The sequence below is a fragment of the Gossypium raimondii genome, chromosome 10, assembly GCF_025698545.1.
Source record: "Gossypium raimondii isolate GPD5lz chromosome 10, ASM2569854v1, whole genome shotgun sequence".
NCBI lineage: Eukaryota > Viridiplantae > Streptophyta > Magnoliopsida > Malvales > Malvaceae > Gossypium > Gossypium raimondii.
The window spans coordinates 18,132,157-18,155,538 of NC_068574.1; the positions used below are offsets into that span (position 1 = coordinate 18,132,157).

The 23,382-nt window shown below is 33.3% G+C and overlaps 1 protein-coding gene across 1 annotated transcript; it reads right to left on the reverse strand.

Moving 5' to 3' along the window:
- Nucleotides 1-17,332: 17,332 nt before the first annotated feature.
- Nucleotides 17,333-21,688, reverse strand: LOC105777230 (uncharacterized). The gene is made up of 4 exons (XM_012600370.2): nt 21,155-21,688; nt 20,585-21,032; nt 19,251-19,375; nt 17,333-18,252 (listed from the first exon to the last, which is right to left on the reverse strand). The coding sequence occupies exons 1-4, from the start codon at nt 21,293-21,295 to the stop codon at nt 17,794-17,796; spliced, it is 1,173 nt and encodes a 390-aa protein (XP_012455824.1). The 5' UTR covers nt 21,296-21,688; the 3' UTR covers nt 17,333-17,793.
- Nucleotides 21,689-23,382: the final 1,694 nt, after the last annotated feature.

Sequence of the window (23,382 nt, forward strand, 5' to 3'; positions counted from 1 at the left end):
GACCTCGGAATTGGCTTAATTGGATGCCCCTAGTTGTGTGGTGGTATAACACATCTTACCACTCTGTCATTCACACCACATCGTATAAAGCTCTTTATGGCCAAGACCCTCCTATTCATCTTCCCTATCTAGCAGAAGAATCCTTGGTTGCTGCAGTTGATCGAAGTCTCCAAGAGAGGGAAGTAACCTTGTCCATGTAAAAATTTTATTTGGCAAGAGCTTAAAACCAAATGAAGACATTGGCTGATAGGAAAAAAAGTGAGAGGACCTTTGAGCCAGGTGACTAGGTTTACTTGAAACTCCAACCGTATTGCCAGTAATTTGATCAAAAACGCTGTTGTCAGAAGCTTGCTTCAAAATTTTTTGGCCTTTTCTCGGTGCTTGAAAAAGTGGGACAGGTGGCCTACAAATTGTTGTTGCTTCCGGGTTCTAAAATCCATCCCACGTTTTGTGTTTCTAAACTCAAGAAACATATTAGTAGGGTGCCTTCGCAATCTTCTTTACATATAGTCAAGTTAGATGGCACTTTACTTGTTCAAATTTTAGACAGACGCATGGTAAAGAAGGGCAATCGTGTAGTTCTTGTTTGATTGTCTAACACATTCCTTGAGAACTCCACTAGGGAGGTTCTTTATGACCTGATTTCAATACTTGAGGACAAGGATTGCTTACATAGGAGGGGTATTTGATATGGGATCAACTAAGTCGTTACTGAATGTGTTTTCTGTTAAACTATTAGTTTAGGGATTAGCTATAATTGGAATGGGTTGTTATTGTAATATTTGATTATTGAAACATTGCCGTATAAATAAGGACTATTAACACATGTGAAGGTCATCCAAGATTTGACTAATATCCTTCCTCTCTTATTTCTCAATTCCATCTTTTTCTTTTCTCGTTTCTCATCATTTTAATTGATCTCAATCAAATTGGTTGCACCTAGGATCATATTTGTCAATAATAGAAGTGGTCTTCAATAGAGATTCGAAAAAGCTTAATCCATGAAGACAAGGATGCGAGTATTGGTACAAGCCTAACTCTAGCTTTTTTCGTTTGTTGGGTTAGATTGTAAATGTATGTTTCATTAAGGGTAATATTGGGATAATAATGTAAACTAGTGAATACTAGTACAAAAGAGACACAAGGCTATTGGTTGTATCATCTAAAAAAATATGACGAATTTGTATCCTTTGTGTCTTTTCTCTTCTTTCTCTATCTATAATTTATTTCTCGAATATTTTCAGCAACTTATTTATTTCTTTTAAAAAAATGTTTCTCAAGAGTTGGAAATACGAAAGAATGAAAATAACTTGTAATTAAAACATATTCCATAAACTACATTAGGAGTAAAGAAACATGTTTCGTAATATCAAACAAATGCTAGAATGAGAAACCCATACGAATACATGCTTGTATATGTCCGACCAATCTCTCATTTTTGAGATTTTTAATAATATCTTATAATAATATTCATAATTTACTTTATAACTTTTTAATAAATTACATTCGAAATGCACCTACATAAATGACTGCGCAAGTTATGTGGTTTTAATAAATTTTAATTTTACTAATTTTTATAATTCTTAATGATTTTAGATAATCTTTATATTTTTTTATAATTTTATAATTATCTAAAAACTACGATTAGGTCCAGCCCCGGATTCATTTTTGTCCAGGTTCAATTGAATATAGATAACAATTTACCCAAATTCATTCTAGATGTGGTTTTTAAAATAATTATTAACACAATTATTTATTTTCTAGGATTTTATTTGTTTAAATATTTGCCAACGTGATTGCCATGTGTGACACTCACGGATTGGTTGGTCTATCAATCATGTCAATAAAACTTAATAGTCAAATATGGTCAACGTTAACGCAACAACTTGATTAATTAATTTTTCTACTTTAGGGGTCAAATAGGTGTAAACTTTTCATAACAATTATTTGATTCTTTTTATTGTTTTGTTGAAGATATTTTTATCATTAAACCTAATTTTAATATTGGATTGTATATATATATGAAATATTATAAGGGATAAAATAATAGTTTCATTACACGCATTCACTTTTTATTATTATTTAATTTTCTTCATTTGAAGTAGATTGATGCAAAATTCGTGAATGATTTGGAATTTACTCAAGTTAGTTTTTGATATTTTTGAGGTTTTAGGTAAAATAATAAAACTGAATTTTAGGTTTCTTAAAAGTTGGTGATAAAATTTTTAGACCCTTAAAAGTTAAAAAAAAAATTTAGAATCCCTTAAAATCTAGAAAATAATATTTTGAACCCCTTTCAGCCTTGGACCCTGAACGGTCGTACCTCCAGATGACCCCAGGGTTAGGCTTGATTTTACTATCCTACTAATATATTAGTTATAAAGCTTTTGCCATAGTTAATGTCATAAATAAGTGATACTAACTTATAAAGAAATTTTAGAAAAAAGATAATATTATAAAATAAAGGTTATATATAAGTAATTTATTTTTTAATAAAATTAAAAACCAATTACCTATCAATTCTCATGCAATTTCTTTTTGGGTAAACTACATTTAAGGTTACTAAACTATTAGTAAGTTCACGTTTTGATCATCCAACTTCAAAAAGTTACAAAATAATCACTAAACTATTCAAAATAAAGTTGTTTGGATTTTGATTCGTAGATTTGTAACATTCAAAGTTGTTACATGGAAAAAAAAAAACTAAACAATAAAAGAGAAAGAGATCGTAGAGCTTTCAGTTGGAGTAAGCGGTGCAAATATAGAAGGTCATACAACAACAATTTTAATAGCCGAATAACTTAAATGAATTTTTTTAAATAGTTCTGAGAAACTGATCTTTACACTTTAATTTTGCACAATTATCCTTCTATTATTATTATTAATGTTAGGTTTTCCTTGGTACGAAGGATGGAAAAAGGTAAGTATAAAGAATTTGTTAATCAAATGGTTAAAATTCATTACTTATTTTGTACTTTGTAGATTAACCATCAGACTAATAAAGGTTCTCAACAAAAAATCGAAAAATCAGGTAAGCATAAAGCTGAAAAATTAATCAATCAAGTCTCTCTGTTAACGTTGACTAGGTTTAGATGTTAAGTTTTGCTGGTCTAACAAACAGACTAACAGAACGACGACACATGGTGACCATGTGTACATCATGCTAACTAGCAGTTTACCACAATAGCAAATATTAATAAATAAATAATCCTAAAAGATTTTAAATAATTATTTTGAAAACCACATCCAGGATGAACTAGGGTAAATTGTTGTCCAACATAGATTTGTCCGAGCCATGGTTTTTAGATAATTATAAAGATTTATAGAAAAATTACAAAAATATATAAAATTATTTAAAATTTATTAATAATTATAAAATATTAAATTTATTAAAATTGATAAAATTATTTAATAAATATTAAAATTCACGTCCGAAATAAACTTGGACCTATAGTTGTCTAGATGGATTTGAACTTGGACAACATTTATCTAAGTTCATGTTGACATAGTTTTAATAATTATTAAAATTTATAAAGTAAATTATAAAAATATTTAAATTATTAATAATTATAATAAATTATTAAAATTTATAAAAACATAGTAAAATATTAAAATTTATAGGACAAAGGAATGGAACATGCTTTAGCTGCAAGTTAATTTCATTATTTCATATTTTGACTAATGAGAAATGTTTTTTTTTTAAATATAGATAAGCTTGCTAGCAAGGCATTATTTTATTTATGATAAAGAATCTTTAAAATATTTAATTTTTTTCAATTTTGATATTAGATCTCGACTTTCTTTAATCATATATTAGATATTTTCTTATATATTTTACTTTTTTATTATTTTTAATACTTTTTATAAATTTTTATGATTTCTTATGATTATTAATAATGTTAAATATCTTTTATAATTGTTTAATAATTATTAAAACCACATTCGAATGAGTTGTCCAAGATCAAATGCATCTAATCCTGAACATCAAGTTGCACATGTTCATTTTGGACGTCGTTTTTAATAATTTTTAATAAATTTAATATTTTTATCATTTTATAATCTTAATAATTTTTAGATAATTTTACATTTTATATTATTTTTCTATAATTATTTTATAATTATTATTTTTAAAAATCATGATTAAGATGAGCCTACACAAATGGTTGTCGATGTGCCTTTTAAATAATTATTAAAAAAATTTATTTTTTAGGATTGACGTGGAAAAATACCACGTTAGCTTGATGTACACGTAGCTGCCATGTATTGCTATCCAATTGGTTTGTCAACTGTATCAGCAACACTCAGTGGTAAAACTTGGCCAACATTAACAAAGGGGCTTGGTTTATTAATTTTTCAGTTTTTACGAATTCAATTGGATGCAAATTTTTCATGAAGGCTTAATTAATTTTTTGTTGAGTGTTTTTCTTACGTTAAGGTTTTGATATCTATTTTGATAATCACGACTTCATTTTTTAGTACCTTTTAATGATATTAGTGACTTGAACTCAAAATAACATTAATAATAAAACGAGCCTAAAATACATAACTAAATTTCTAGAAATATCGTTGAGATCCCTATACTAGATTTTAGATTGTATTTTGTCACTCTCTTCTCAAAAATGGGTAAATTGGTCCTTGTACATTAGATGAAAAAGTAAATCGGTCCTTTTTGTTAAAATTTTCATTTATTTTTATTGTTAAAAGATACCATGGTTGAAAAATATCCAAATAGTGACATGTGGTATGTCACATGTACATTATGATGATGTACAAGGATTAACTTTTAACTGTAGAAATGAATAGAATTTTTAATAAAATGACAATTTACTCTTTAAGTAATGTGTAGTACTAATTTGTTTATTTTTGAATAAAAGAAGCAAAATAAATCTAACTTATAGTATAAAGGCCTCCAAAAACTTTTACCTTAAATCTAATCATTACAGTTTAACAAACTAACTACATTAACCCAACGCAAAATACTTTCTGCTTTCATAAAATTTGATTTCTATTATATGTTTATTTTGTAGTGGTTATATATGTTTAAATTTCATTTTACTCATAATTTTAGGTTGCCTACCAATTGGCACGGTTTGGTCTGCTATTTAGCAAGGTTTAGTCGACTGGTGGGGTTTCAATGGAGGAGGAGCTGGATAATGTAAGCATCATAGACGAGAAGGAGGATCTATTTCAAGCTCAAGAAGATGGATCGGAGTTGGAGGAGGGTTATAAACAGTGTTTGGTGGGGAGTTATTTGACAGCAAGTATAGTGCACTTTCCTTTAATGAGGAATATAATGTCTAATCTATGGCATCCTGTAGGAGGTATCTCAATCATAGATATTAGTGATAAAAGATGCCTATTTCGGTTCTTCTATGAGGTAGATATGAATAGGGTTTTGGAAGGGTCACCATGGTTCTTTAATAACCATTTGCTCCTTTTGCATAAGATTCAGTTGGGTGAAGATCAGCTTATGGTCTCATTAATTTATGTGGAATTTTGGGTTTAAATTCATGATTTACCTCCGAGTCTTTTGTCAGAGTCAATGGCGAGGCAGATTAGGACTTTTTTAAAGGGCTTTTTTTATTATGACACAAAAATGGTCCTTTTAGGTATGAAAAGGTTTATGAGCATTTAAGTTAAATTAGATGTTAGATTTCCACTAAAACGAAGGAAGAAAACCGCTTTGGGGGGCAAGCGAGTTGTGTACGCCTACTTTCAATATGATAAGCTCAGTCTGTTTTGTTTCATTTCTGAAAAGCTTAGACATAGGGAGAGTTTTTGCCCACTATGGGTGACGATGGAGCCATCCAATATCATATTTGGTTAGGATATATCATTAAGAGCCCCATCGAGAAGAGAGGCCCCAGTGATGAGTTGGTGGTTGAGGGAGGTGAATATGAACATGGATTAGAGATTGGATAAGGATAAGAAAGGGATAAGTAACGATTGGGGTGAGAACTTTGCCAGTCCTTATCATTTTTCGAAGGCAATGTGTATGAGTCCATTCAATTTTTAGTCAATCTTACCTAGTAATAATATTATGGGGCCTAGCAATGCAAGAGCTATAGAATTAGGTTCTAATGCTGAAAATAACCCAAATTTGATTATTTATGGTAAAAAAGGGCAACATACGGTAAGAGGGACATCAAATGTTTCAAATAATGTTGATTCGGAGGTATTGGTGGAAGGTCATAGAAGATCGGCTAGCTCTGCTATGCAGGGTAGTCGGGCACAATGAAAATACTAAGTTGGAACGTCTGTAGTTTAGAGAAGACACGAACGGTGAATCATCTCAAGTATAAGCTGAGAGAAATTTGTCCTCAAATTTTGTTTCTTATAAAAACAAAAGTGTAAGAAGAATGGAGGGTGTTCAGTGTAACACGCTCAACCCGATCTGATTCGTCAGATCCAGATCTCTGGTGTTACCATTCTATTATAGAGTCATACTTAAATAAAATATACAAACTTTTAAAAAATATAAGTCATATTTAGTCATGTTGACCGGCTAACTTATGTCTAGGTATACATTAGGTACTTACAACCACTAAACAAAACTTCTCTCTTGGCGAGGTCTTACAAGTATATAGATATCACATTCATTTACATTATTCTACTTAATTTATCCTTAATCATTATTACTGGCTACGTATTACTGCTATCATATTTTGTTCACTCTACAAGGCTTAAAAACAAATTTCATAGCTTATTCACTATGTTCTCTCAACTTCGAACACGCCACTTTACTCATTTTATATGAATAATAACCCATCTTATCACTCATTTGGTGTAGCCCTGGCGTCATCCCTCCAGGCGAAGTCTTGTCTCAGTTTACTTGTGGCATAAAAACCTAGAGGTAAGTTCATGAAAACTTAATGAGTAAATCCTAATTTATCTGAATCTTATTCAGTAACCCCATTTTCTTTTATCTCATTATTTCCATTCTTCAATTTGACTCTAACGGATACATCTCTAAGATTCCATTCATTATGCCATAGGTGTCACACTTCGCGCCAAGATCATAACTCTCCTTTCTTATCTTTGATAACTCATTTATGCTTTTCGCCTTATCCTTTTATGATTCCTTAACCATTTCTACTTCAGAGGGCCTTTCAAACGGAATACTCTTGATTTGCCACATACTCTGTCGTATTCATCTATATTGTTCTTACCGTATTACTATACATGATTCGCCATAACATTTCATACTTGTGCTCTACTTACAGATTCCCATCTATGTTATTCTTCAAAGATCGACATGCTTACCCTTCCTTCAAAGTATCGTATACGTTGTTCTATTAGAGTTCACCAAGGGATTCATTATATTTCGTACAGAGTCCACCACGGAGGCGTTCCCTTCAAATGGTTTCTACAAAGGTCATTCTTTAGATTACACCATGAAGGCATTCCTTTATAGAGATTGCCACAAAGGTGTCATTTACATTCAGTACTCGCCACAAATTCTTTCTTTTTAGAGATTTCCATAAAGACTTTTCTTTATAGAGATTGTCACGTTCTTCCTTTGGCGTATTCACGATAGGGATTTGCCTAAACTCGCATTATGCAAGGTTTGCCCCTCATCATTTAGGTCGTACAAAAACCCCATTAGGTAATAATCTTCCTTTAGTTTCTTCCCATATGATGCCATAGCCTAGCTATAGTCTTACACGATATGGTGTTTTCATTTGAGATGTAATGGCCATGAACTTTTTCTTTCAAAGATTCGTGTTTAAAGTCTCGACAAACCCCTTTAGACGACTCCAGAGACAGACATGGACTCATCAGTCATACTAACTCATTCATAACAGATGCATTCTATAGCATGTTTTCAAACACATACATTTCAATCTTCATATACAAGCATTATTTAACCTCAAATTCCTATTACATACTTAGACCATCAAATTTTATACAATCCATACACACAAGTCCATAAATCATACATCTCTCATTAGAACCGTCACCTCATACTTTTCTAGCCTAAATCTCATGATTTTATCTCTTTTCACTAAAGTTTTTAGAATGTATAACACACATGCAAGAGTCAGCTTTAGGACTCACTTGACTTTTACCCCTTTTTCAGCTTCAAACTCCAGATCCAAACTTTCATCGAACGACCAATAGCAATTACTGATACAGAACATGAAAACTCATCAAGACCCTCTCATATATCCCTTTTTTCATTATTTCAAATACTAAATTCCCCAAAAATCAGGCCATATGTCATTAATTTTACCCAACTAGACTGACTTACTCTTTCACAATGTAGCATGGAAGATTGTAAATCTTACATTGGCCTAAAGCACTCATCAGTGGGGATCCAGACCTACAACTTAGCTCCTATGAATAAATGAATTAATTTAGGTTTCTTTAGATCTAGACAAAGAAATACTTCTTGAAAAAGGAATTGGAAAAACTCTCATTTCTCAATCCTAATTGTCTAAATATACAACCTTTGTCCCTATAGAAACTTGAAACACGTCAAATCCTATTCTATGCCATATGGGTGGCTTACGGTTGTAAGGAAACATGTACAACAATTTACAGTTATACATATAAATAAATATTTTTGGGTCAAGTCCATCATTTTTTCCTAACCATCTCATTAGAATATAACCAGCACCTTAACTAGCCAAAATTGGCATACAATGCCTTTCGGTGATATCTTAATTACTTGAAATTCCTTAACACTTTACTAAGTTCCATTTATAAAGATGTCTCACTTTCTGAGAAATTTTCACTATATTCTGCTTGGAGATGCTTCAATGGAAGGTGTAGAGAACGTACAAAAAGTGGTCACAGAGTATGAAAACACCTCGAGTTAACAGGTTAATTATGATAGGTATCTGTTTTATTTTAGTGCAAATGTTGAGACCTCGATTTGTGATCAAATAGGGGATGTGTTGGGAGTTAGGGTGGCGACTAACCTGAAGAAATATTTGGGCTTACCAATGATGGTCAGAAGAAGGAAGAATGAAGCTTTTCATCATTATGTGGATCGATTTGGTAAGAAAGTCCAAGGTTGGGGTAGGCGTTTTCTTTCTATGGACAGGAATGAGGTATTTATTAAAGCGGTGCTACAAGCATTATCGGTGTATGCCATGCAGTACTTTCTTTTGCCTAAGTCACTTTGTAACATGTTGGAAAGTTTACTTAATAGATTTTGGTAGAGAAATAACACCTTGGATAGAGGTTGTCATTGGAGCACGTGGAAAATTCTTTTTTTTACCAAAATCTTGTGACGGTTTAGGGTTTCATGATTTATCAATGTTTAATGTTGCTTTGTTAGCAAAACAATGTTGGCATATTTTAACTAAACCATTCAGTTTATTGGCTCAGGTTATAAAAGTAAGGTATTTCCCGAACTCTAATATTATGAATGCTCAGTTAGATGCTTACTCATCACTTACTTAGAGGATTATTTGGAGTTCCTGGAGCTTAATTGAAAATGGAGAAGGTTGGAGAATCGGCGCAAGTGAGAATGTTAATATTTGGAATGATGCTTGGATCCCTGGACAAGGCAATGGACGAGTACAGGGTCATGATTTTGATGTTAGGTACACAACAGTAGCAGATTTAATTGATCATAGCATTAATATCTAGGTTAACAGGGCAGTTAGAGAATTGTTTGATGAGGAGTTGGTAGAGAGAGTTCTTTGCATCCCGATTGGCCGTTCACAAGTAGCTGACGAGATGATTTGGAGGTATGAGAGTTCCGAGGAATATACTTCTAAGAGTGGCTATAGGCTACTACTAGAAGAACTTCTACAAAAAAAAGGGCGTTATGCCACCACACTTAACCTATTTACATAGTTCTATTTTAGGTTGTGGACTTTACCAATCCCAGCAAAAATAAATATTACACTATGGAGGTTTGTAAATAATTATTTACCTACTTTTGATAATTTACAAAGAAAAAATCTCCAAGTAATATCTACCCTTTAAGCAACTCAGAGGAAGAGTCTGTTAATCATGTGGTACGTTTTTGTTCTATCTCAAAACAGATTATGAATTCTTTGAATATTGCAACTGTTTCTGTCTCATAGAGCTCCGACCATAATACATGGTTAGCAGAGGTGGTCATGATTTATGATGAAAAAACACTGAAACTAATAGCAATATCGTATTGGGCAATCTGGTATGCTAAAAACAACATTGTGCACGAGGGTGTTAGGCAGTCTGTGCAAGAATTGATTGTGTTCATAAAGGCTTCCCCATCAGAGCTGGAGGCCGTGGATGAGTTCAAAACATCAGCCTGCTTGCAGAGACAAGAGGAATGGGTGCCGCAAGGTTCAGATTGTATAAAAGTCAACTTCGATGCTTCTTTCAGCCTGTTACAAAGAGTTCCATTTCAGGGGTTCTAATCAAGAATTCTTTGGGCTTAATAATGGCTGCATGTACCTACCCGCACTATGGGATCACCGATGCTTTTGTTGCCAAAGCACAAGCATGTGAACAGGCCATTAATTTTGCAGTAGAGCTAGGGTTCAAATTGGTACTGGTGGAGGGGGACTCTCTGACAATAATCAAGAAAGTAAACTCAGCTACGCAAGATAAGTGTATGTAGAGTCTGATCATCAAAAACATCAAAGGAAAACTAGGGGGGTTGAAAGAATCAGGCTATTTTACCAAACTAGTCCAAAAAATATTATATTTACAAAAATAACCCAGGCTTAAAAACAATCACCAAAATAACCTAAAAGGAACAGTAAAATTGGGTTGTGGCCTGTCAATGGCCGGAACCCACTCGTATTTTGCACCAATGATTTCCTAATAATTGTGTCAGACTTAAAACAATTAATTTTTTGGGTTTTGGTCTGTTAATGACCGGAACCCATGTATTTTTTTTAAATTGTATAATACTGATATACGAAAAAGGGAAAAAAACAAAAAACGAAAAAAAAAATTTTGGGTGCTGGCCTATTAATGGCCGACACCCAGTACAATTTTTTAAAAAAAAATTCTTTTTTTTGTCAGAGTCAGATATCAGTATATAAAAAATAAAAAAATAAAAAAATTTTGAGTGTTGGCCTGTCAATGGCCGGCACCCAGTACAATTTAAAAAAAATTTCTTTTTTTTTTTTGTCGAAATCAGATATCAGTATACTAAAAAAATATAAAAAAATTAGTGCTGGCCTGTCAGGCACCCAGTACAATTTTTAAAAAAAAAAATTTTCGTGTCAGAATTAGATATCAGTATACGAAAAAAATAAAAAAAAATTTGGGTGTTAGCCTGTCAATGGCCGACACCTAGTACAATTTTAAAAAAAAATTCTTTTTTTTTGTCAGAATCAGATATCAGTATACGAAATAAATAATAATAAAAATTTTGGGTGCTGGCCTGTCAGTGGCCGGCACCCAGTACAAATTAAATTTTTTTTTTGTGTCAGAATCAAATATCAGTATACGAAAAAATAAAAAAAAATTTGGGTGTTGGCCTGTCAATGGCCGGTACCTAGTAAAAATTAAAAAAAATTCTTTTTTTTCGTGTTAGAATCAAATATCAATATACGAAAAAAATAAAAAAAAAATTTGGGCCAGCAGGCCGGCACCTAGTACATTTTAAAAAAAAATTCTTTTTTTTCGTGTCAGAATTAGATATCAATATACGAAAAAAATAAACATAATTATATATAAACGATAACACAACGGTAACATATAGAATTTATCAACGGTTATTAGCTCTCTATATAAACATTTTAATAGAACAATTTATATAAGGTTAGATTAAATTAATGAAAATTTGAAAAAGAAAATTTTGTTCTCAAGAAACATTGCATGGAAATATAACTTTTTAATCTTTAAAATTGTATTGCTAAGTGGACCTTAATCGAAGATGCAAGAATTAAATAAATAAGATTTAAATTCATCATAGAAATTCTGAAAAAATTTAGCCTTAATGTATCGAAAAATATGCTATTAATCACACAATTATCTAGAAATTGCAAACATTTAGATTTTGTTCACATATTAATTGCTTTTTCTTTTTTTTCTATTTCCTCCTATTTACTATTGCAAAATTAAAATCCCTAAGTCCTATATATTTTTGTAAATTTAGAATTTAGTTTGTATATTTTTATTTTTAAGAATTTAGTCCTTATATTTTTAAATATTACGAAGTCATATATTCAAACAAATAATTATGTTAGATTCATTAAATAAATATTAAAAAAAGAAAAAATGTAAAAATAAAAGAAATATTTACATAATAAATTTTAAGAAAGTAAAAATTAACATAAAAAATTAAAATTGTCGCGATCCTGGGGATGTCCCCGATGCTGGCGTGTAACAATCTAGATGCCTCCGTCGGCGATGCCGTGCACCTTGCTGAGGCGTTTGATAATTGCTCGGTCCAGAGTCCCATGTCCCTTCCGGTGTAGTAAAAAGGTGGAATAATTATATTCACCATAATCGGGACTTAATTAGTATTGCGTGACCGGAGGTGCCGATGGAAAAATATCCTCAATGGTGGGTGTACGTGCTTCGGGGTGAAAGTCCGGGTGGTATGAGGATGACGATCCGGATCGTGTCGGACACTCTTTTTATCAAATTTCATTTATTTCTATCCCATCCATCTGACACTCTTTTTTTTTCATTCAGTCTCATTAATTTTAAATTTTTTTCCTACATATAACACCTTTTTCTTTTCATTCAATCTCATTTATTTCAAATTTTTTTTCCTACATCTAACACATTTTTTTTTCATTCAATCCCATTTATTTCAGAATTTTTTTCTACATCTAACACCTTTTTTTTCATTTTCGTTTCTAGATTTTTTTAACCTGACACCACATTTACCAAGCCTAATAACAATTATTTTCTATTTAAATTTTATATTTCCAATGCAAATTTAATTTTACAAGAATATGCGCTTAATAATATATCAGTCGTCATCTTGGAGTCCAGCATTACGAGACGATTGACCAGAAACGTAGACACGATGTGGGCATGTTGATCGGTTGTGTCCGGATGTTCAACACATAGTGCACAATTTCGGTTCACCCATCTCCCTAATGTCCATGTCATTTCAAATTCTTGTCGATTGAGGTCGACCTCTAGGATGCCTGCAGAAACTACGGTCAGGCACCATCTCGAAAGCAGGCGGTGGAACTTCCCAGTTTGAGACATCGGGCATTACAAGAAATTCGTTCCCCCATATATGTAATGCGCGTTGCAACGTGTAGATCTCGTCTATGAATTGTTCAACATTTAAGTTTGCTCTCGCACACGCTGCATGAACATGCGCACATGGATATCGAAGAGTCTGAAATATCCCGCACTCGCATCGCCTGTTTCGCAGATCAACTGCGTACAACCTAGGTGGAAGACCCGAACGGCGACCGATGTACTCCTGTACTCGGAAAGTCTCGAAGTCACGTGAACATAATTCTACGTTCATTGTTTGTGCCCTTCGACTATATACCGCCATGGCCTTTCGGACGACCTCTACGTACATGTGCCCGGCCTCGATCTGCTTAGCTTGTTTCAACCCCATCTTAGGCATCAATGTCGCCAACCTATAGAATGTTGCCGAGAATACAGCAGAAATTGGGAGATGGCGTGTGCGCCTCAATACAGAGTTGCCGCCTCTACGAGGTTAGTCGTCATCTACCCATACCGAAACCCTTCATCGTAACTTTGAGTCCATTGCCAGTTTTCCATGCTCCCCAACCATGTCCGGAGATTTGTTGGTAAAGATGACATCTAAGATTCAAGCCTTGCGAACCTCTGCCTGAATCTTCTCGGTTCTAACTCATAGGCTGCATATTTAATTTCACTCCACCAAATTAAAAACAATACAATTTTTGGAAGGTAATTTTTTAAATAAATACAAACAAATTGTTTTACCCATGTTCACGAGTTCTTTTTTCCAATCTTTATTCTTGTAATCTCTATGAAAGTTTGCCGCGATGTGTCGGATGTAATAAACAGACCTCCACGGAACCCCCAATCGCCTTATCGCAGCAAGTAATCCTTTCGATCTATCCGATATAAGACAAATATTGTCTTCTCTGACAACGTGCCTCCGCAGATTTGTGAGGAAAAATTCCCAAGACTCGAAGCACTCACGCTCCACGATGGCGAAAGCGATCGGAAGTACATTTTGATTGTCGTCTTGTGCAACAGCAATCAGGAGGATTTGTGTGTATTTGCCATACAATCACGTCCCATCCACCTGCACTATTGGCTTGCAATAAGGGAAGGGGCTATTGCACGGCTCGAACGTCCAAAACAACCGGTGAAAAACTTGTTTCCCCAGTTGTATCTCCCCGTCAGGGTTTTTATATGGCAATGTTTGCAAATCAGTGACTGTCCCCGGCACATACTCATGCATTCCAGCTATCCACCCTTGAAGCTCGTTGTATGACACATCCCAGTCACCATACAACTCTCGCATCGCCATTTGCTTTGCCCACCATGCCTTTCGGTACGACACTTTGTACTTGAATCGAGCTTGCATATCCGCAATAAGGACCGACACTTGAATGGTGGGTGACTCTTTCACCAAAGGGATGATGCAGTTGCATATAGTTTTTGCATCTAACTTTCTATGGTCTTGCGACATACGAGCAGACGTGCATGTGTGTGGACCTTTTAGTTTCCTTATCATCCACATCTGTGTCCGCTGCATTAACGCGGCCCGGACACGCCATTTACAACCACTTGACGCTTTCCAACATTCTCCTGTGTACAAAGACTGCGTCGACTTTGTTACTTTATAATCCACACCTAACTTCAAGCTAAGTTTTTTTATAGCATGTAAACAGTCTTTTTTGTTATCAAATTGTTGCCCTATAAACAACTCTTCTTCGTCAAATTCATTGTGAACTAAGTGAGTCGGCACAATATCTGGGTATTCTGAGAACTCGCGTACAAGAGCTGCATCAGGATCCACATCGCTCATGAAGGTTCTTGGATTATTTCTTATAACTATACTAGGGCCCGTGTTTCCAGCCGAATGGGGGTTCGCATTTTCACCCTCTACCGGCCCTTCCTCGTCTATGTCTTCAGGGATATCATCCAAATCGAGGTCACTAAAACCATCGTTGGGATCACGGTGGGATTGATCATCATTATCGGACCATTCATCACAATCTTCTATGGTGGCCAACACCTCTGGATGAATCTCTAAACAATGACTCGAGTATGGGGTGTTATACGAACATCCACCAGTGTTTGGATTTTCGGGAGTTGGCGCTGACAATACAAAGCCTGACTGATCTTCCCAAGTGACGTTAAGATCAAAATCAATTCCGGAGCGCTGGCTTGCTGGAATTACCATTTGAATGGGATCCGGTTCAGTTATCTCCGCGAACAACTCAACTGGACTGGGATTTTCTATTCCAGGGGGCAATAAATTGCTATCATTGTACCTAAATCATCATCATCTTCAAGCTCCATTTCTGAGAACTTTAGCGGATCAGTTGAAATCGAAAATCTATAAAACAGTCTCGACATTTGCTTTCCGCAACGGCTTGCTATCTTTGTACTGTTTTTTCGTTTGAAATCCGACAGCGAAATCTGTTTGTTGAATCTCATTCCTATTTTTTTCCGGCTTTGAAATACACATCCTTCTTCATTTGTATTTATCATTTCACCATCGAAATGAACATAAACGAAAAGTATTTGGGAACTCATTTTCAAAAAAATTTGCTTTCTTTTAAACAGAGGAAAAAAAAACTTTTCAAACTAGACAAATGGAATATGAAATGGCCTATATATATATATGATTGTACTAGGTCTTAGGCCATTGACAAAGCCAAAGACCCAAAATTTTTTTTATTTTTTCAGATATCGATATCTAATTCGACACGAAAAAAAGAAAAAATTTTAATTATCTTGGTGCCGACCATCGACAGCCAAAGACCCAAAAAAATTACTTTATTTTTTCAGATATCGATATCGATTCGACACGAAAAAAAAAAAAAAATTTACAATGTCTTGGGTGCCCGCCATTGTGAGCCAAGACACCAAAATTTTTTTTATTTTTTCAGATATCTTGATATCTGATTCGACAAAAAAAAAATTTAATTGTCTTGGTCTTGGGTCATTGATGAGCCAAGACCCAAAAATTTTTTATTTTTTCAGTATACTAATATCGATTCGACACAAAAAAAAAAAAAACTTTTTTAAAATTGTCTTGAGTCTTAAGCCATTGTGGTGGCAAAGACAAAAAAATTATTTTTTCAGATATCGATATCGATTCGACACGAAAAAAATAAAAATTTTAAATTTTCTTGGGTGCTTAGGCCATTGTGTGCCAACACCCAAAAAAATTTTTATTATTTTTTCAGATATCGATATTTGATTCTGACACGAATAAAAAAAGAAAAAAAAGTTTTTTTTAATTGTACTAGGTGCCGGCCATTGACAGGCCAACACCCAAAATTTTTTTTTTCGTATACTAATATCTGACTCTGACACAATTTTTTTTTTAAATTGTACTGGGTGCCGGCCATTGACAGGCCAGCACAAAAAAAAATTTCGTTTTTCTTTTTTTTCCTTTTTTCATATATCAATATTATACAATTTTTAAAAAAATACACGGGTTCCGGCTATTGACAAGCCAAAACCCAAAAAATTAATTTTTTTAAGTCTGACACAATTATTAGACAATCATGGGTGCAAAATACGAGTGGGTTTCGGCCATTGACAGACCACAGCCCAATTTTACTGTTCCTTTTAGGTTATTTTGGTGATTGTTTTTAAACCTGGGTTATTTTTATAAATATAATATTTTTTTGAACTAGTTTGATAAAATAGCCAAAGAATCACCTTTCAGTTTGCTGGTAGACGAGCCAACGCTGCTGCGCATGCCTTGGCTGCTGAAGGGCGTAAGTTGCACACGCCGCGGTACTAGGTGGAGGAAGCCTCACAGGTAGTGGAATGGCCGGCTAAAAGAGATCGACATCGCTGGGTTTCTTGAAGATGAACGACGTCGGTCAGCTTTGGAGTTTGGAGATGCTCATTATTTCTACCTCCATGTGGTCTCCAAAGTTTTCTCTCCTCTTGATCTTTCAAAGTGTGTAGACAATGATATTATGGGGCGGTGCCGGGGAGAGATTTTTAATGGGTTTTCATCAGATTTGAAAGAGGAAAGGAAGGTGCTGTTATTTTCTTCTTGTTTTGATTAGTTTACACTTTGTTCTTGTTGGTGTCTGTTCGTTTGCTGGCTTTGTGTCATACCTTAGTATTCTAATTTACACGCCAATTTTTTTTAATTATTTATAAATTTATTTGACAACTTTATTTATTTTTTTAATATACATTATGATATGCATATAACAATAACCTGTTGGTGGGAAATTCAATTATACATGCTACACAATGCCTCTGCTAATAATAATATGATTGTCTTCCATCCTTTCACTTACATACTTGTTCAAATCGTGATTATCCCAATCCTGCAAATACATGAAACAACAATGGAGCTAACATCTGTATTGTCTTTCAAAACAACATTCTGACTCTTCAGTTTTAGAGACACAGTTCAATACTTTGCCAACCTCAAATGCCTAAAAATTGAATGCTCCTCTACAACCAAAACATAAAAACCACAGTTGAACTTCATTTAGTAAACTCAAACAGCATGAATCATCACCGATGATAAATGGAAGTAAAAACATAGGCTCTTTTGAGGACTCCCTATTCATGACTGTTAATGTTAACATGACAACTGTGTGGACCAATTTACATTTTCTATATCAAGTTGCCCGTATCGCCAATTCCTTTTCCTTCTCTTCTATGACTGTCACTCCTTCACTTTCTTACCTTCCTTTTTTCTGCTAAAAATGTCTAATCATCCCAGTTATTTTCCCAACCATCTCTGTTTGAAGACCTAGCAGTGAGGCCATTTGCTGAGATATTCGGTACTTGGCGTCGTCCCATTGGTGATTTAACTGCCTTGTCCTCATCCCAATCGCTATCCCAACCCTGGTCCCAACCTTCAGCCGTTTCTACTTCAGTAGCTTGCATGGATTCTGGTAATCCCATTTCTAGCTCTTGGTAAGGTATACCACCATCATGCCGCCTCCCTTTCCTAAACATGCAACAAGCCCATGATCCTCCCAAAATTACAATGGTTGCAATCAAGAAGTATGCGCCATTTACTGGAGTCAGCAACTTGTCATAAGAAGGAAGGTTTAAGAAAAAGTTCCCTTCAGGTACAAGAGGGTTCATGTGAAGCACACAATCTCCATTTCCAGCACTTAACTTTAGCTCACTGGTTTCACTAATAGCCAAAGAGATATTGATCTGAAAACAGTTATGCAAATACACATCAACTCTGGATACAAACAAGCGCATGATAAGAGAGACAGTTATTAAGCATGAACACTTGGGGGAACATTGTTCATTGTCAGAGAGTGTACATGTTCATCCCTTATGAACTGAAGTTACTTAAAACAATACAGTGTACCATCAACTCGGTATAAAGGCCTGTCAAGTGCTGATATCTGATACTAACTTTGGATTGGATGTGCATTTGCATTCAGTTTTGGCCTCTTGATTTGTTAGCAACTTAGGTTTTAGGAGCTTAACATGGTATCAGATTCAAAATTGTACTTATTGCCTCATATGTTGTGTTGTTTGCTAATTTGCCTCTTATGCATTGTTCATGCTAGAGCTGTTAGTATTAGGCCTATTAATTGACTGTATAGAGATGATAATCCATATCAGTTGAGAAGGTTTTGTAGGTTAAGTTAGGGTTTTGTTCTTTTTTATTCAGGCTTGACCTCTACACTTGTTACCGATTCGTCTCACGTAGGATGCTTAACAAGGTCCTTCGTGTCAAGCTTTCAAATCTTGTTATACAAGCAATCAATCCTTCAAAGTACACTACGCGCCCACAGATGTCAATCAATATATAGCAGAGAACAAACTCCATATTTTCCCCCTTTATTTATTTACTTAGCTAAACAATGAATTACTAAATCTCCTAAACTTTAGGCTAACAAATTTTGGCACTACAATTTACATTTCAAGTAACATTTCATTAAGTACAAGGGGGAGGAAGGAAATTGTTATGCAGGTCTTCTTCCTAAAAGTAATCAGTTGACAAACTTCATTCCTATAACAGCTAGTAGAATCAATGGAAACTAGCTGAGAACTTCTCCTTTGGTTTAAATAGCCACTGGCTAAATCCCAACTTCAAATTTTATGTTATGAATCTTATTCCTACATAACATAGATCTTATAATGCCTAAATAGTATGAGAAAAACCAATGAGAAAGAAGATAAAGAAAAGATCATACCTTTCTAGTTCCACGTTTCGGTACTTTAAGTATTTTGGCAAAAGATTCCCCAGGAAGGCCAGCAACATTGACTTTCAAAGTTTTTTCTCCACTATTGTGGACCAGAACAGCCAATTGTTTGGACCCTGGAAAGGATAAAGGAAATCAAACAAATTACTTGTCATCAGGAAATAAACCACTATGCTACTATATTAATTCTATATTGCTGACAAGCAAAATTAAAAACAAGTTCACTATATTCCTTATTTTATACAATTAGGAAATAAAATTGACTGGGTATCAACCTGATTAAACAGCCATCAAATATTGCCTAATATTTGCACAGTTTGAATTAACATCTATACTGAGATCCATTTCTTAACACTGGTGCAACAATATAGCATAACATAAAAACAACCCAAATTACTTACTATTCCTTCTATCACCAAATAACTGTTCAGTTAAAACTAATCCAATGACAAGGACATTGTTTCCAAGCATTTACAATGTGGTCAAATTTCCTGTCACCCAACATAACCACACACGTATAAAAAGATGAATAGACAAATAATATGGTTTAATTATAAGCTAGCTAAAAAAGCTTATGCTAATTGTACTAATTTATAGTTAAGATGCCTTCATATGAACTTGTCCGCTGTATCTTCCAAAATATATTTTCAATATAAGGGATGTTGATGAAAATTAACCCCAGAACTGCATTACCTATATTGTTAACCAAATAAATCAACATTAGATGCTTAAATTCCTAACCATTAACCCTCTATAAATATTCCTACAAACTGAATCAACAGCAATACCTGCCTAACATCAGATTGCCATTATTTATATTTCCATGTCAGGTAACACCTAAAAGGAAGCTATCATCCATAAAATTGTTCATTGTGCTGAACTTCATCCAACCTTAATCTAGCAATCTAAAGAAGCACTAATTTTTCCACTTTTTTTGGGTTAAATCTTAATCTAGCAGACTTGATCGTTTGTACATAGACACCCTAGCCATGTACGCATGCATTGCTAGACGGACATGGCACAGCTCATAACCCTAATTTTCAAACAAGTTCCAAAAAAGCAACAGGCCTAGGCACATTTACGGTCCAATTTACACAATAAGGACAGATATAATTGATAAGTTTCAGCGCATATAATTACTCTACTAGGCAGCTAATGCATACTAAATTCTACTTCAGTAATGAATGTGTGCATACCATTTCTCTAACAAAGGCAACAACACAAACCCATTAGTTCAGCTAAATCTATTTAAGCATTAAATCACTTTCTATTCCTTAGAATTCCACCCTACCACCCTCATAAACAATTCAAAAAGAATGAATTACCAGTTTCAGACCCTTTAATGCAGGCAGTCAAGGAGTTCCTGTCTTTGCAGCTGTTAGCTACCCCATCGCATGTTTCGACAATCCCTGACTGGGTCTCATTTCCATCATCATCAGTCTTCTGCTGCTGCTTCTTATTATTATCCTCCTTTGATACAACAGCTCCCTGTTCAGTTTCCGTGATATTCGGTTTCTTTCCACTATCTATGTTCTTTTTCTTCCCCTCATTATCCCCCACTGTTTTAAAGTTCGTTGAATTTGAAGTTGAACTGGAATTTTTTTCACTATCAATTTCCCTTTGAGGAGGTGGAATCACTTTCCCCGGTTTATCTGATAGTTTTTGATCCTTCTTGTCAACTGGAGATTGAGTCGCAGTATGCGTTATATTTGGATCCGATTTCGATTGACTATTGGGTTTAGGATCCAATTTCTTGGCTGGCAACTGAGAACTCTAAAACCCCAACAATAAATAGTTTCTGTTAAATACAAAATTCTTGAAGAATACAACAAAAACGAAAATAAATAATAATAAAAAAGAAGCTAGACAAATAGGTAGAACGAAAGAGAACTTACGGGCGGCGTTGCAGCGGTTGTGTCGTTCTTTGGTGGAGATTTATCGGCTAAGAATCGAAGCTTCGAAAACGAAGAAGCATTGGAAACATCGGCGACGATTGAAAACAATAAAATCGCTGTCGTAATTGCAATTCTATCCATCGCCCTCTAATATTATAATAATAAATTTTCGTTTCGTTTTGTTTGTTTCGGAGATTAAGATCTGGAAATTGACAAAACTACCTTAGTAGGTGGAGATGAGATCCTTGGAATCAGCAACTCCGTTGAATAAACACATCTAACAAGCAAAATTAGCAACCACCGAAATAAATTGTGAAGAATCAAAATAAAAAAAAGGGAATAAATTCTACAAAATTCAGCACGCCAAAGATTATGTTTCACGCCGTTAGGTTAAAATTTTAGGAATAGAAAGTGCAATTAGCGACGACAACGATAAGGACTGAGATGGAAATGGAATAATCATTTTTTTTTAATTGCTGGGTAATTTTTGTAAGGTTTTTCAATATTCGATAAAAGTGAGAAATTTTTATTGGATTTGGGCAATAGACTTAAGCTCACTCAGTGAGTCGCTCTTTTAGTTTTTTGAAAGTGAGTCGCTCAATATTAGTATATTACTACTGCTACAGCTAATCCTGTATATTTACGCCTGTGGTACAACCATCTATAGATCGAGTTTTAATAAAATTTTAAATTTAGGTTTAATTTGATTTGAAAAATAAGTTTAAATTTTATTTAAATTTAACTTTAACTCAAGTCTAATTCAATCTCATTCGTATAATTTTTATATAAAATATTTAATAAATATAATATATAAAAATACTCATAACATTAAAATAAATGTTTTCCAACCATTGTAAATAAATTTAAAAAGTTTTTATACTTAAATAACACTAAGATAGGTGCTGTAACTTAATAATCAAATGCCTTTAAAATAGTAGCAACATTAACAATAAAACAAAAGTTATATTATATCCAAATAATAACAATGAATAATAATAATATAATAATAAAATGACAACAAAAGTTGTGAAAAAATAGCAGCAATATAGTAGAAAACATCAACAAAATAATGGAAAACATTATTTTTTTTTTTTTTTGCAAATTCAGACTAAGCCGGGTTCGGACCAAAAAAATTTTACCCAAAGCTCGACACATTTCTAAACGAGTCTTTTTTTATCCAAAAAATTGAGCTTAACCAAAAAAAAATTGTTAAAAAACTTATTTAAAAACTATATAAAAATCATAAAAAAATAACTCAAATGAATCAAAAGAAATTTTAAAAAATATTAAAATATAAAACAAATTCAAAAGAATTTAAAATTTTCAAAAACTAATTAAAACAATTATAGAAAGAGAGTTAAAGTGAAGGCTAAAATGTCAAAAACACTTTGCATTTGTTTTCTTCTTCATTTCGTCAGCTGTCATTTCTTTTGGGACTGATCTGGTTTGTATTCTCATTCTTTATGAAATGAAATAATAATCACAACTTTAGCATTTAACGTTTTTTTTCAATTTAAATATTTTTAGCTAAATTTAGTCCTTAACCTTTTAAAAATTTTAAATTTCGTCATCGACTTTTCAAAAAAAATCAAATTAGTTTTTAATAGAAATAAATGTTGATCAAAATGTTACATTTTTAAACATGGTTCTCTACATCGCAATTCTCGTGTGCTTTATTCTTTTTTTAATTTTTATAAATTGTTTATAATTTTTGAATATTTAAATTATTTTTAACTAGATATATAAGATAAATAGTGGCATGTCAAGATAAAGTACATGTAGACTATCACATCAACATAGTTAAAATTTTAATGTTTTAGTCAACATTTTCGTTATAAAAAGTGATTTGATTCTTTTGAAAAATTAATCACTAAATTTAGCTAAAAGAATAAGAGTCAAATTGATAAAATATGAAAATGTTGAGGGCTAAACTTATCATTGTCTCCAAAACCCCCACTGCACGTAAAGTTGTTCTATTTTTATATTGTTGATTGGTTTATTTATTACAAGAGGCCCTCAAAATTCATTATGTTTATGATTTAGTCCTTGTAATTAGCCTAAATTAATTCAAGTTAATTTTTGTTTTAATTTAACTTATACTTTGATATGATTTTTAAGTATTTGGTATTTGGTATTGCATGTATTTAGTTCAGACTTGACTTATTGTATGATTTAGTTGGTTTAATCTATATTTTGCATGATTTTTTTATTGTTATACATTATTATTT

What these genes read in the sequence shown, in the direction of transcription:
- LOC105777230 (XM_012600370.2), bottom strand. Translation starts at nt 21,295, where the DNA reads ATGGATAGAATTGCAATTACGACAGCGATTTTATTGTTTTCAATCGTC. An exon ending in CAACCGCTGCAACGCCGCCC is followed by an intron (nt 21,033 to 21,154) that starts GTAAGTTCTCTT and finishes TTGGGGTTTTAG; the next exon opens with AGTTCTCAGTTGCCAGCCAA. An exon ending in CATTAAAGGGTCTGAAACTG is followed by an intron (nt 19,376 to 20,584) that starts GTAATTCATTCT and finishes TATCCTTTCCAG; the next exon opens with GGTCCAAACAATTGGCTGTT.